Genomic DNA, 12,346 nt, shown 5'->3' on the forward strand with positions numbered 1-12,346 from the left:
CCAAAAAATTGATGTACATCGTCTAAATCAGGAAGATGTGATACGTAGATATCTCAAAAATCACTCTCGTACGATATCCAATGACCTGCCAAAGGACCAAATTAACTGTCCAATTTGCAGTGGGTCATCTTATTGCCCACAAATTCAAATAAAATACATTTTTTTATTTTCATGAAATAAAGTCACAAGTGTTACATATTTATTGTAAAACAAACGATTTGGCTGTTTGCCCTTTTTTCCCCAAAAGTTAAAAAAGTGGCATATATGTGGGACCCACATTGTGGGTGTTAATAACAGCAGGTATTGTGCAATGAGGAACTATATATGTTGAATTGGGATTCCCTGCGAGTCACTATGCAGTACTGAAATGGAGAGTTACGATGCATCCAATGGCTGCCTTGTGTATATAAATAGTCATTTCATTCAAAATGTTTGTGAACCGTGTCATACAGCTTCATACACTTATAGTTATTTCATGCAATGATATTTGTAATCAATAATTTATAATAATTATAGGGTTATTTGGTGGACACAGAAATACAATTATAAGAGAGAGAGGAGAGAGAGATAAAAAAAAAAGATATGACAAACAAGAAAAAAGAAAAGGCAATGTGCTCATATAACACTTTAAATAACAAAACTGATGATTTAACACAAGGCAGCACACCATGGCATATATCTTGTTTTGCAACTGAACACTTCATTTCACAAATGTGTGTAGGTGGTAGCGATCGGGGGTAATGAACTTTCTATTGTGAGGGGAACTGAAATGAATGGAAGGGGAATTCCCTGTGAAATTACTATCCTATTATTCACAATAGTTTTATGTGGGTGCAAGGTGAACATATTAATTGTATAGTGTATCCTTGCCTTGCCTAACCATACAATTTGTATTATGTATGCTTGATAAACCATGCAAGTTGAAACTGATTTGATTCTAAATATTAAAAGTACACCCCACAAGAAATATAATGTGCTTCAGAAGGAAATGTAATGCTTGTAAACTGAGTTGCGTTGTTTGATTTGATGACATATCTGGTGCCAATGTTACCCATCTTAATTATTATCAGTGCATTAACAGATTAACCTAGCGTTGATTTGACAGTTAGATTACATATAGATTGGTATTGTAAACATACACTATTGTACTGAAATACTTTGGATCCAAATAGCCTTTCCAGTTCTTGTGATGGATATATCAAACAACCTGCAATTTTTTCATTGAAAGGTAATATTATATATTATTAAAACCACAGCAATCAAAAGGTTTATCCCATGCTTTGCAGTATAATAATATAACTGTACACAGCAATTCAATTTTCAATTACTCAATTCAATCAGGAGTACTTCGAATTTTGTTTGAAAAAATATTGCCCTCTAGAGCAGGGCTCCGCAAACAGCGGCGCGCGCGCCACATGTGGCGCGCCGTGGCTTCCCGAGTGGCGCGCGGCGCCGTTTAGATTTAAAAATAAATAAATAAACAATGCGATTCCCATGTTATCCTTGTAAAGACAGGCTAAAATAGTACAAAATGTTGCACCAAATTGCGTCATTTGCACCTCAAATTAAAAAAATCGATAGCTTCACAGGGGGGGAAACCCCCCTCTGACTCCCCCAGCGAATTCACAGCTATTGAGTGGCGCTTTGCAGGTTTTTTGCAGCAGTGCTGCATTAATTCTGAATTGGCTGGGTGTTACTATACTGAAATTTTCGAATGTGAAAGGCATTTTGTACCACTGAAGTTTTTCGTACACATCGATAGCTTTATTAATATAAAGATTGACTTTTGTAGAATTTTGGTTGTGTATCCATTGATTTTGTATGCGATTTCATTGAAAGAAGTGTTTTTTAATGCAATGATTTTCAACAACACACTCAACCTGGGCTCCTTGCATGAGGAATATTAGCTACAAGCATTAGCTGAGCATGCGTCCTGTCAATTTCTACTCTCACACCCCTGATTTAGCAGCATGGGATTGGGCTCGTTTGCATATGCATGAGTTCGTTGAGTTGGTCGTAGCGTCCTTGGAGATAGTACATTTCTAGTAAAATGGTATAGATGAGTTTATAGTCAAAATGCGTGATGTATTTTAACAGTTTAAACGTAGGCCTATGTTTTTGTAAATGTGCATAATTTCCAATCACGTCGCAGATGGCAACTATCACAGCACAAGTAATAATTTATCCTAGTGTATTGCCCCGGTAGAATACCTTGCATATGCCATAGACAAATTTTGATAACTTGGTTGGTAGACAGAGATGACGTCAGTGGTACTGATTTTGGTTTAGATCTGAAATCATATTATACCTCAGGTTTAGATTGAGAAAGTATAGGCCTACATATCAAGTAATTATCTGGTGGGAATTGTTTTATTGTTGTATTAATTGTGGTATACTGAACCCGACAACCACATTTGAAGAAAATAATTATAACTATGATTAATTTTATCATGGGCTATATTTTTGCCGGCGGAGGAATATGGATTTAGCCTGGGGAGTTAGCTTTCAAAAACTGTATCACGTGTCATTACATGTGGATGGGATGGGTGAAGTTTCGTGTTACCAAAGTATGGTGTGTTACCATCCCGGGGTTACCATTACAACAACAACTTACTTATTTACATAGTACATCCAATCACAGCGTGCTGATCTGTCTAAAGTAATAAACAAAGGTTGTTCAGTCGCACAGTAACAGTGCATGCACGTCATTAGAGGCGCTGTAGTTTAATATGGATATGCAAACGAGATGGCCGGTGACCGTGACTCAACTGTAAATGATTATTTTTCGGGACACCTTGACGGATTTTCCCGCAATTGACACACCGTGCTGTAAGCATGGTAAAGTGAACCTGTAAAATGTACCAAATGCAGTTTTTGATATTGTGGTACATGTCAGCTAGTTTTATGCAATTTTCGGCCGTTGTTTCGGCCTACAGTTTGTTTAGGACTTCTGTGTTGTGGACCATACTATTTTGTTTTTACGAAAGTGATAATTTCTCCATCATTTTGTTTCAAGTTGCTTTATTTATTACTAATAGCCTATTCGGTCTGGGTATTAAATTGATAGGCCTAATGGCGCAGTGTAAAGGACCATACGGTTATAAGTTGAGACTCCCAAAAGACTGACGGCGTGACATTTTTCTTGAACAAATGAAATGATAATGATATTTTCAAAATGAATACTTACACCCCTCATAGGGGTCTATGTAAAACAGTCAATTATCAGAATTGCAAGTGTAGTCTAAAAGTGACAAAGAGATATTGTATTCTCTGGTTTGGAATGAGTATTTATGACTGAAAGCAGTTTAAGCAGCTAATTAGCACTAATTAAACCTTTTGAATAAATAATTAGGTCTGTTAATGAAGTAAATTTTGATCACCCTGTATACATAGAAGCAAACATCGCACCCGAAATAAAGTATATTTCTGGTTGGCTTTTTCAATTCAAGCTCTGTTTGATTTTGTGGTCCTCAGATTGAGAAAATATTCCTGAAAAGAAAAATATACCACATGTTCCTTAAAAGTTCATTTTTACACACTGTATATCGTCTAGTACACCCTGAATATTGATTTCGAATTTTGGTCAGTTTAATCTCTGTTCTTAATGCTTTCCAGAAATAGGCCTACCTGTAATTGGTTCATAAAATGATATAACTATTCATCGCAAAATTGAAAACAATGGCCATACCCGATGTCAGTCAATGGTATATCCAAACCACAATATGAACCTGAAGACTCGTCATCAGACTTAGACACTATCCATGCTATCAATGAGGAATTGCTATTACCCCATACCACAGTATTATGTTTATAATCATTCCTAGGCCTTATTAAAGGCTCAGATGCATACAACTTTTAACTCATTTATGTTAAGTACAAACTTGAGAATATGTTCTTCATTTTAAGTAAATGTCATCATATGTTATTACGTATACCAAGAAATGTACTAAGTCCTCAGCATATAAATTAATTTGTGCCCTCATTGTGGGTTTTAAGACAAAATAAAATAAAGGAAACAAACATCATTCTCCTTTTTACAGTGTCGTTTCTAAAAGCTCATTTTTAAGCCAAAGGTCCTCTCAGTGAATGTGAAATCCAACATTTTTTCTATCCACTATCAATGAGGAATTGCTATTACCCCATACCACAGTATTATGTTTATAATCATTCCTAGCGCCGTATAAGGCTCAGATGCATAACTTGAGAATAATTAGAATATGTTCTTCATTTTAAGTAAATGTCATCATATGTTATTAAGTATACCAAGAAATGAACTAAGTACTCAGCATATAAATTAATTTGTGCCCTCATTGTGGGTTTTAAGACAAAATAAAATAAAGGAAACAAACATCATTCTCCTTTTTACAGTGTCGTTTCTAAAAGCTCATTTTTAAGCCAAAGGTCCTCTCAGTGAATGTGAAATCCAACATTTTTTCTTCATTCACTGCGCCGTCTTTTTTAAAGACATTTCTTGTTTAAATTTCATGTGGCGCTTCAACAAATCTATTTGAGGAAGCCTGCTCTAGAGTATTGTAAAACTATTCATAGCTCTCACTATCTAAGCAGTTCCTACTAATATCTTGTTTGTATACAATGGCTATGGAGCAAGCAGATCCATTACAATGCATGATGGGATAGTCCCTTCAGATGCTGTGTTATAAAACATATAACATAAAAGTAGTATTGTTGTGTGATTCAATTTTGTGCGACAACAATATCAAACATGTTTGCTTGTTTTTATATTTCACATCCAAGTTGTCTACATTGGCTTACACACGATACCTTTGTGTGTAAACTTATGAGAATGTAACAAGTACAAACTTTAAATGTAGATCTGCTTAAACCCCTGTAATTTATCTGTTTTCATAAATAGTAGTTGATCATCTGAAATGTTGCACTCATGATTATAGGCCCTATACATTTGGGGCCTATTTTGTGATGCAATGTGGGTTCAAAATCTTTCTGAGCAGTTTTATCGGGCTCCTTTTCGGTATTATGCCGTGAAAGTGTAGAACAATGGTAGCAAAACATTCCAATATGCAGTTTCATGCTCTCTGTACTCGCATCACATGATTAGACAATTTTTCTGCATTCCTGAAAAACTGCCACATGTACTAAGGGGAAGCAAAGATTTTTCGACACATTGAAACAGGGAGGGGGGAGGGTAAAGATATTTTGCCCAGATGAAAGGAGGGAGCAATTTTGGCAAACCATTTTTAGATTTCACCCCTCTGGGATACTGCATATTTACTGCACAGTCATTCAAAATGTTGTTCCAAAATAAATATTCAAGGAGGACCTCCAATTATTGGATCCCATTCATTGGGTCAAAGGTCACATAGAATCTGTGAAAAATTTGCATGATTTACGCAAATGCCTAAAATATGTACTGCAGGGTTTAAAGAAAATTGCTTCGGAAGATTTCATAAAACTTGGTGGAAGTAATCAATATTGTCTGTCAAATACCCTAAAATAAATATTTTAGTCATAAAATTTGAACTTACTTGTATTCCTAGGTCAAACTAAGGGAATATATGATTGAGTTATCTTTCATCTGGCAAAACTTAATATTGTTTTATTTCAAGATAATTAGTTCTGTACTGGAAGCGGGAGTAGATTGATATCAGGTTCTCCTGATTCAAATTTGAATAATTGTATTTCCTGTTTTGTGTTCAGGACATATTGCTCCCATTATGAAGGCAGTCCGGTCATATCAGTGCCTTGTATTGTTTACGCTCGGAATGATCTGTGTAGAAGTCACACCATCTGAGGTGACCCAGGATACTATCAGATGTCCACAGCAGGACTTCATTCTCCGGCAGAATGATCAAATTACAATTCAAACGCATGATAATGATAATGAAACTTGTAACTTTACTGTATCCTCATCCAATCACCAAGGAATAACAGTGAATGTTCTTCATTTGTCCTCATGGTCTATTTATGACTACTTCACGCTACAGGAAGCAGGAGAAGAATGCTTCAATCAATCTTTTGGTTGGATTGGATCCTCTCAAGAGCCATGCACAATAGTTTTTAACTGTAGCACCATGCATATCAACATGAGAGCCTCATCTATAACGGAAATACAGGAGGGTATTTCACAATCATATGGATATTTATTGCTTGATCCAGCTAATATCCGTAAGTCCCAAAATATTACCTTCCATCAGTGCGAAAATGTCAAAATCTTTGATGAAATGTTTCAAATTCCATATTTATATCCATTTCCATATTCTGTACTAGAAGAGCTCAACCCATCTCTCAAGATAACTTTAACAGGTGATAAACACTTCAAACCAGAAGAATTACCTGGATTTGAACTTGGCCTCCCAGATGACATACTTTTAGCTGAATTCCCACTATGTCCGATTGGCTGTTTTTGTTCCCTAAACTTTCAGTTGTATTTCACCAACTGTCCCGATATACCAGCCAACAAAAACACCCTGCTCGTGTATCAACCTCCTGCTGATATGATTCTCGTGAATTCAACGGCAATAGACCTCTCCAATAGACACATTACTCAAGTGAAACCAAACACCTTCTCCAATCTGACGGATGTTATCATTTTGTTCCTGAGTCATAATAACATTAGCACCATAGAACCAGGTATTTTTCAAGGTTTACAAAATATTCATACACTGGATTTGTCTTTTAACCCAATTTCAAGAATAGAAACAGGCTCATTCTCACAATTGTATACATTAAAACGGTTACTCGTAAATGTAAATAAATTGGCATATATCTCACATAGTTGGTTAGAGGGTTTAGTCAATGTACAAGTACTGTATTTAGGTGGTAATACTATCGGCGAAGTAGAACCAGGCATATTTTCGGACATAGAAAGTTTACAAGTCTTGTCAATAACTGATTCCCATTTATCCCAAATTGAAAAGCTCCCCAGTGGACTGCTTTTGTTGGACCTATCCTCAAACAATTTCTCACATTTTCCAATGGATCTTCCAAAGAATTTGACTCACATGTCATTTGACAACAATACACTTTCTCTCCTCAACCAAACAATATTTGAAGACATATCCACATTGATATCACTAGTCCTATCAAACAATGACATAGTGTCCATTCCAAATAACACGTTCAGTCACCTTCATAGTTTAAAACACCTAATCTTAAGTTATAATATGATAGAGAAAATACATATTGATCTGTTCAAGAATTTGACAAAGATAGAGCTATTAGCCATGTCTTACAATAGCATTGAATTATTGCCATCAGTAGTATTCAGAAATCAGCCTTTATTTCAACATCTTTGGCTTGATAACAACAAACTGAAGATAATTCCAATTGACCTTTTCTATGGGTTGACAAAGTTACAACTGTTAGATATGAGTTACAATAGCATTGAATCATTACCATCAGGTGTGTTCAAAGATCTGGAATTATTGCAACAGCTCGGTCTGAATAACAACAGATTGAAGAAGATTCAAACTGACCTTTTCTATGGGATGACAAAGTTAGAGCTGTTAGGTCTGCAGTACAATAGCATTGACTCATTACCATCAGGTGTATTCAGAGATCTGCAATTATTGCAAATACTTGGTCTGAATAACAACAGCCTCAAAATGATTCAAACTGACCTTTTCTATGGATTGACAAAGTTACAGGTACTAAATCTGGGCAAAAATAACATTGAATCATTACCATCAGGTGTATTCAAAGATCTGCAATCATTGCAACAGCTCGGTCTGAATAACAACAGATTGAAGAAGATTCAAACTGAAATGTTCTATGCGTTGACAAAGTTACAACTGTTAGATATGAGTTACAATAGCATTGAATCATTACCATCCGGTATATTCAAAAATATGCAATTATTGCAAACTCTCGGTCTGAATAACAACAGATTGAAGATGATTCAAACTGACCTTTTCTATGGGTTGACAAAGTTACAGCTATTAAATCTGCATTACAATAGCATTGACTCATTACCATCAGGTGTATTCAGAGATCTGCAATTATTGCAAATACTTGGTCTGAATAACAACAGCCTCAAAATGATTGAAACTCACCTTTTCTATGGGTTGACAAAGTTACAGGTACTAAATCTGGGCAAAAATAACATTGAATCATTACCATCAGGTGTATTCAAAGATCTGCAATTATTGCAAGAGCTTGGTCTGAATAACAACAAACTAAAGATGATTCAAACTGATCTTTTTTATGGGTTGACAAAGTTGCAAATATTAGATCTGGGTTACAATAGCATTGAACCTTTACCATCAGGTGTATTCAGAGATCTGAAATTATTGCAAAGTCTTCGTCTCAATAACAACAGACTGAAGATGATTCAAATTGACCTTTTCTATGGATTGACAAAGTTACAGATATTAAATCTGGGCAACAATAGTATTAAATCATTACCATCAGGTGTATTCAAAGATCAGCAATTATTGCAACATCTTGCTCTGAATAACAACAGACTAAATATGACTCAAACTGACCTTTTCTATGGATTGAAAAAATTACTGGCATTAAATCTGGGCAACAATAGCATTGAATCATTACCATCAGGTGTATTCAGAGATCTGCAATTATTGCAACAACTTAGTCTGAATAACAACAGACTCAGACTGAATATAACTCAAACTGACCTTTTCTATGGGTTGACAAAGTTACAGATATTAGGTCTGCAGTACAATAGCATCGACTCATTACCATCAGCTGTATTCAGAAATCTGCAGTTATTGCAAGTACTTGGTCTGAATAATAACAAACTGAATATGATCCAAACAGACCTTTTCTATGGGTTGACAAAGTTAAAAGTATTACATCTGGGCAACAATGGCATTGAATCATTACCATCAGGTGTATTCAGAGATCTGCAGTTATTGCAAGAGCTTGGTCTGAATAACAACAAACTGAAGATGATTCAAACTAATCTTTTTTATGGGTTGACAAAGTTACAGGTTTTACATCTAGGCAACAATAGCATTGAATCATTACCATCAGGTGTATTCAGAGATCTGCAATTATTGCAAAAGCTTGGTCTGAGTAACAACAGACTAAATATGACTCAAATTGACCTTTTCAATGGGTTGACAAAGTTAGAGAGATTATATCTGGGCAACAATAGCATTGACTCATTACCATCAGGTGTATTCAAAGATCTGCAAATATTACAAGAGCTTTGGCTGAATAACAACAGACTGAATACGATTCAAACTGACCTTTTCAATGGGTTGACAAAGTTAGAGAAATTAGCTCTAGGCAACAATAGCATTGAATCATTACCATCAGGTATATTCAAAGATCTGCAAGTATTGCAAGAGCTTGGTCTGAGTAACAACAGCCTCAATATGATTCAAACTGACCTTTTCTATGGGTTGCCAAAGTTAAAGGTATTAAATCTGGGCAACAATATCATTCAATCATTACCATCAGGTGTATTCAAAGATCTGCAATTGTCTAAAGGAATGTCATTACAGCTATTAGCACTTAATGCAAACAAAATTAACAAACTGTATCCATACCAGTTTGCAAATTTGACAGGATTGACAATTCTTGACCTTAGTCATAATAATTTGAATCAAATTCAGAGTAGATCCCTGTTTGGTTTAACCAAATTTAAATATCTACTCCTTCATGAGAATAATTTAACAAAGGTTACCAAAACTTCTTTCACAGGAATGATTCTACAGAATAACAGCTACCTTAGTGTTGACAACCCTGCCACGTGTTGCTTTCTTGAACCATCAAACCAGTCTCAATGTGTTCCAAGAAATGAAAAATCTCCTTACTTGACATGTAAGCAGCTTCTTCCCTCTACTGGAGTAAAGTGCTGTACATGGATATTTGGCTTTTCTGCTTTGTTTGCGAACACATTAGTTTTTATTTGGGGTTGTCAAAAGATAAAGTCTACACCAGCAGATGAAAAAGAAGTGAAGCAAATTGTTTTCATCACAAATTTAGCTCTAGCAGACTTACTTATGGGTCTTTATTTGTTAGTTATTGCATCAGTTGATCAATACTATAATGAGTACTTTCCTTCCTATGCTAATCTTTGGAGAAACAGTGTGTTATGCAAAGTAGCTGGATTTCTGTCAGTCTTATCAAGTGAAGCATCCCTTCTTTTTTTAACCATTATAGCAGTGGATAGACTTTGGGCATTTAGAAAAATCTTTATTACACGTAAGCTTTTTGGTAAAAGAACACAAGTATTGCTAGCAACATTTGCTTGGGCTATTGCTCTTGCATTAAGCATTGTACCAACAGTCTTCAATGATGATAGATTATATCAATTTTCTGATGCATGCATTGGGTTACCATTGGTAAGAAGTAAAATATACCAAAGCGAGTATGAAAACAAAACAATATATGACAACTTTGATCAACCCTATGTCCGGCTCTCAAAAGAAACATTTAGAGTAATTGGCACACAAATAGGGAACTATTTCTCAATTGGTCTTTTTCTTGGACTCAATTTTCTGTTATGCTTGGTAATTGCAATATGTTATACACTCCTATTCATAAATATCTGGAAATCTGGATTTGCACTGCTTAAAACTGATTTCAAAATGGCTATAAAGATGGGTGCCATCGCATTGACTGATCTCATGTGTTGGCTTCCCATTGTCATCTTAGGCATTCTAGCACAGACTGGAGTAAAGGAACTCCCTCCTGAATGGATCCCATGGATAACAGCATTTGCTTTACCAATCAATTCGGTAATCAATCCATTTCTATATGCTACTGTAGATCGTGTGTCAAAGCATTATGTACATCGTACTCATCCAAATTGTTACATCGAGATGGAGACAATGCAGTAGTCTTGTATATTTCATTTCATCACCAATCATTCAATCATTCATTTATTTCCATGTAAGGTACATAAATATTTAACTAGACTTAGCTGTGGTCTAAGACCACGAACACAGCCGTGTTGTGACCCCTTAATGACCGTTGACCCCAAAATCTACGAAAACCCCATAGGCATTGGCTTATGTCAATGCATGTGTACACACAGTATCACTCTGCCATGTTATTTGTGACAGAAGCGACATTTTGAATGTTTTTTGTCTTGGACCGGAAGTGATCCCTTAATGACCTTTGACCCCAAATAAAAAAAATGTCACATATACATTAGGTAAACGTAATTCGTGTGTGCACATACCGTCACTCTCCTATGTTTTTCTTAGCTAATAAAAATTTTTGAAGGAATTTTGTTTTATACCGGAAGTGACCCTTAATGACCTTTGACCTCAAGTAAAAAAATACCACATATACATTAGGTAAACATAATTCATGTGTGCACATACCGTCACTCTGCTATGTTTTTCTTAGCTAATAAATTTTTTTGAAGGAATTTGGTTTTATACCGGAAGTGACCCCTTAATGACCTTTGACCTCAAATCTGTGTATGATTCATAGACACTGTGTAATAGCAATGCATGTGCCCAAGTTGCATCACCGTCCTACGTAATTTGTGGGAGAAGTAGCATTTTGAAGCTTTTTCGTTTTATACCGGAAGTGACCCCTTAATGACCTTTGACCTCAAATAAAAAAATACCACATATACATTGGATAGACACAATTCATGTGTGCACATACCGTCACTCTCCTATGTTTTTCTTAGCTGAAAAATTTTTTGAAGGAATTTCGTTTTTTACCGGAAGTGACCCCTTAATGACCTTTGACCTCAAATCTGTGTATGATTTACAGACATTGGGTAATAACAATGCATGTGTGCAAGTGGCGTTACTGTCCTACGAAATTTGTGGGAGAAGTAGCATTTTGAGTTGAAATCACGTTTTTGACCCCTGTGACCCCTACTTGACCTTTGACCCCACGAATTTCATGTGACATGTAGGGGCATGGTCATTGATGATTATGACCAAGTTAGGTCAAAATCGGTGTACGCATGTCAGTGCTAGAGCAAATGTAAAGGTCGACAGAAGAAAGAAAGAAAGAAGAAGAAGAAGATCCTGTAAGAAAAAAGACACAGCCGTGACTAACGTCACGGCTGTGTAACAACATCAAGAAATATATCAATACAAAAGACAAAAAATATATATGGCAGAAAAGGCAGGAAGGCCAATAGGGCCTGAGAATTGCCTTTCACTGACGAAAAAAAATGTTATGAAACCATCAAATATAAACAAACAAAACATGACTAACAGACATGACACATGACAGTGCTCGAGAAAGGCATAATTGTACTTGGAGATAAGATTTTGTTTAAGCTGTCTACGGAAATGTTGTACGGACTTCTAGTGCTTTTATTTTTGGTTAACGGGAGATTATTATTATTTGTCCTGTCTGGTAGTCACTATTGACTTTTTTGACTTTAAAATACCCACAATTTCACCTACAATCTAACTGGAACTCA

General features: G+C 35.6%; 1 protein-coding gene across 1 annotated transcript; it reads left to right on the forward strand.

Annotated features, from left to right (window-relative positions):
• The first annotated feature begins 538 nt into the window (after positions 1–538).
• Positions 539–10,855, forward strand: LOC140142588 (uncharacterized). Its single transcript, XM_072164587.1, has 2 exons — positions 539–1,228; positions 5,677–10,855. The coding sequence occupies exon 2, from the start codon at positions 5,694–5,696 to the stop codon at positions 10,785–10,787; it is 5,094 nt and encodes a 1,697-aa protein (XP_072020688.1). The 5' UTR covers positions 539–1,228; positions 5,677–5,693; the 3' UTR covers positions 10,788–10,855.
• The last annotated feature ends 1,491 nt before the right edge of the window (positions 10,856–12,346 follow it).

Source organism: Amphiura filiformis, chromosome 2 (assembly GCF_039555335.1).
Source record: "Amphiura filiformis chromosome 2, Afil_fr2py, whole genome shotgun sequence".
Classification (NCBI taxonomy): Eukaryota; Metazoa; Echinodermata; class Ophiuroidea; order Amphilepidida; family Amphiuridae; genus Amphiura; species Amphiura filiformis.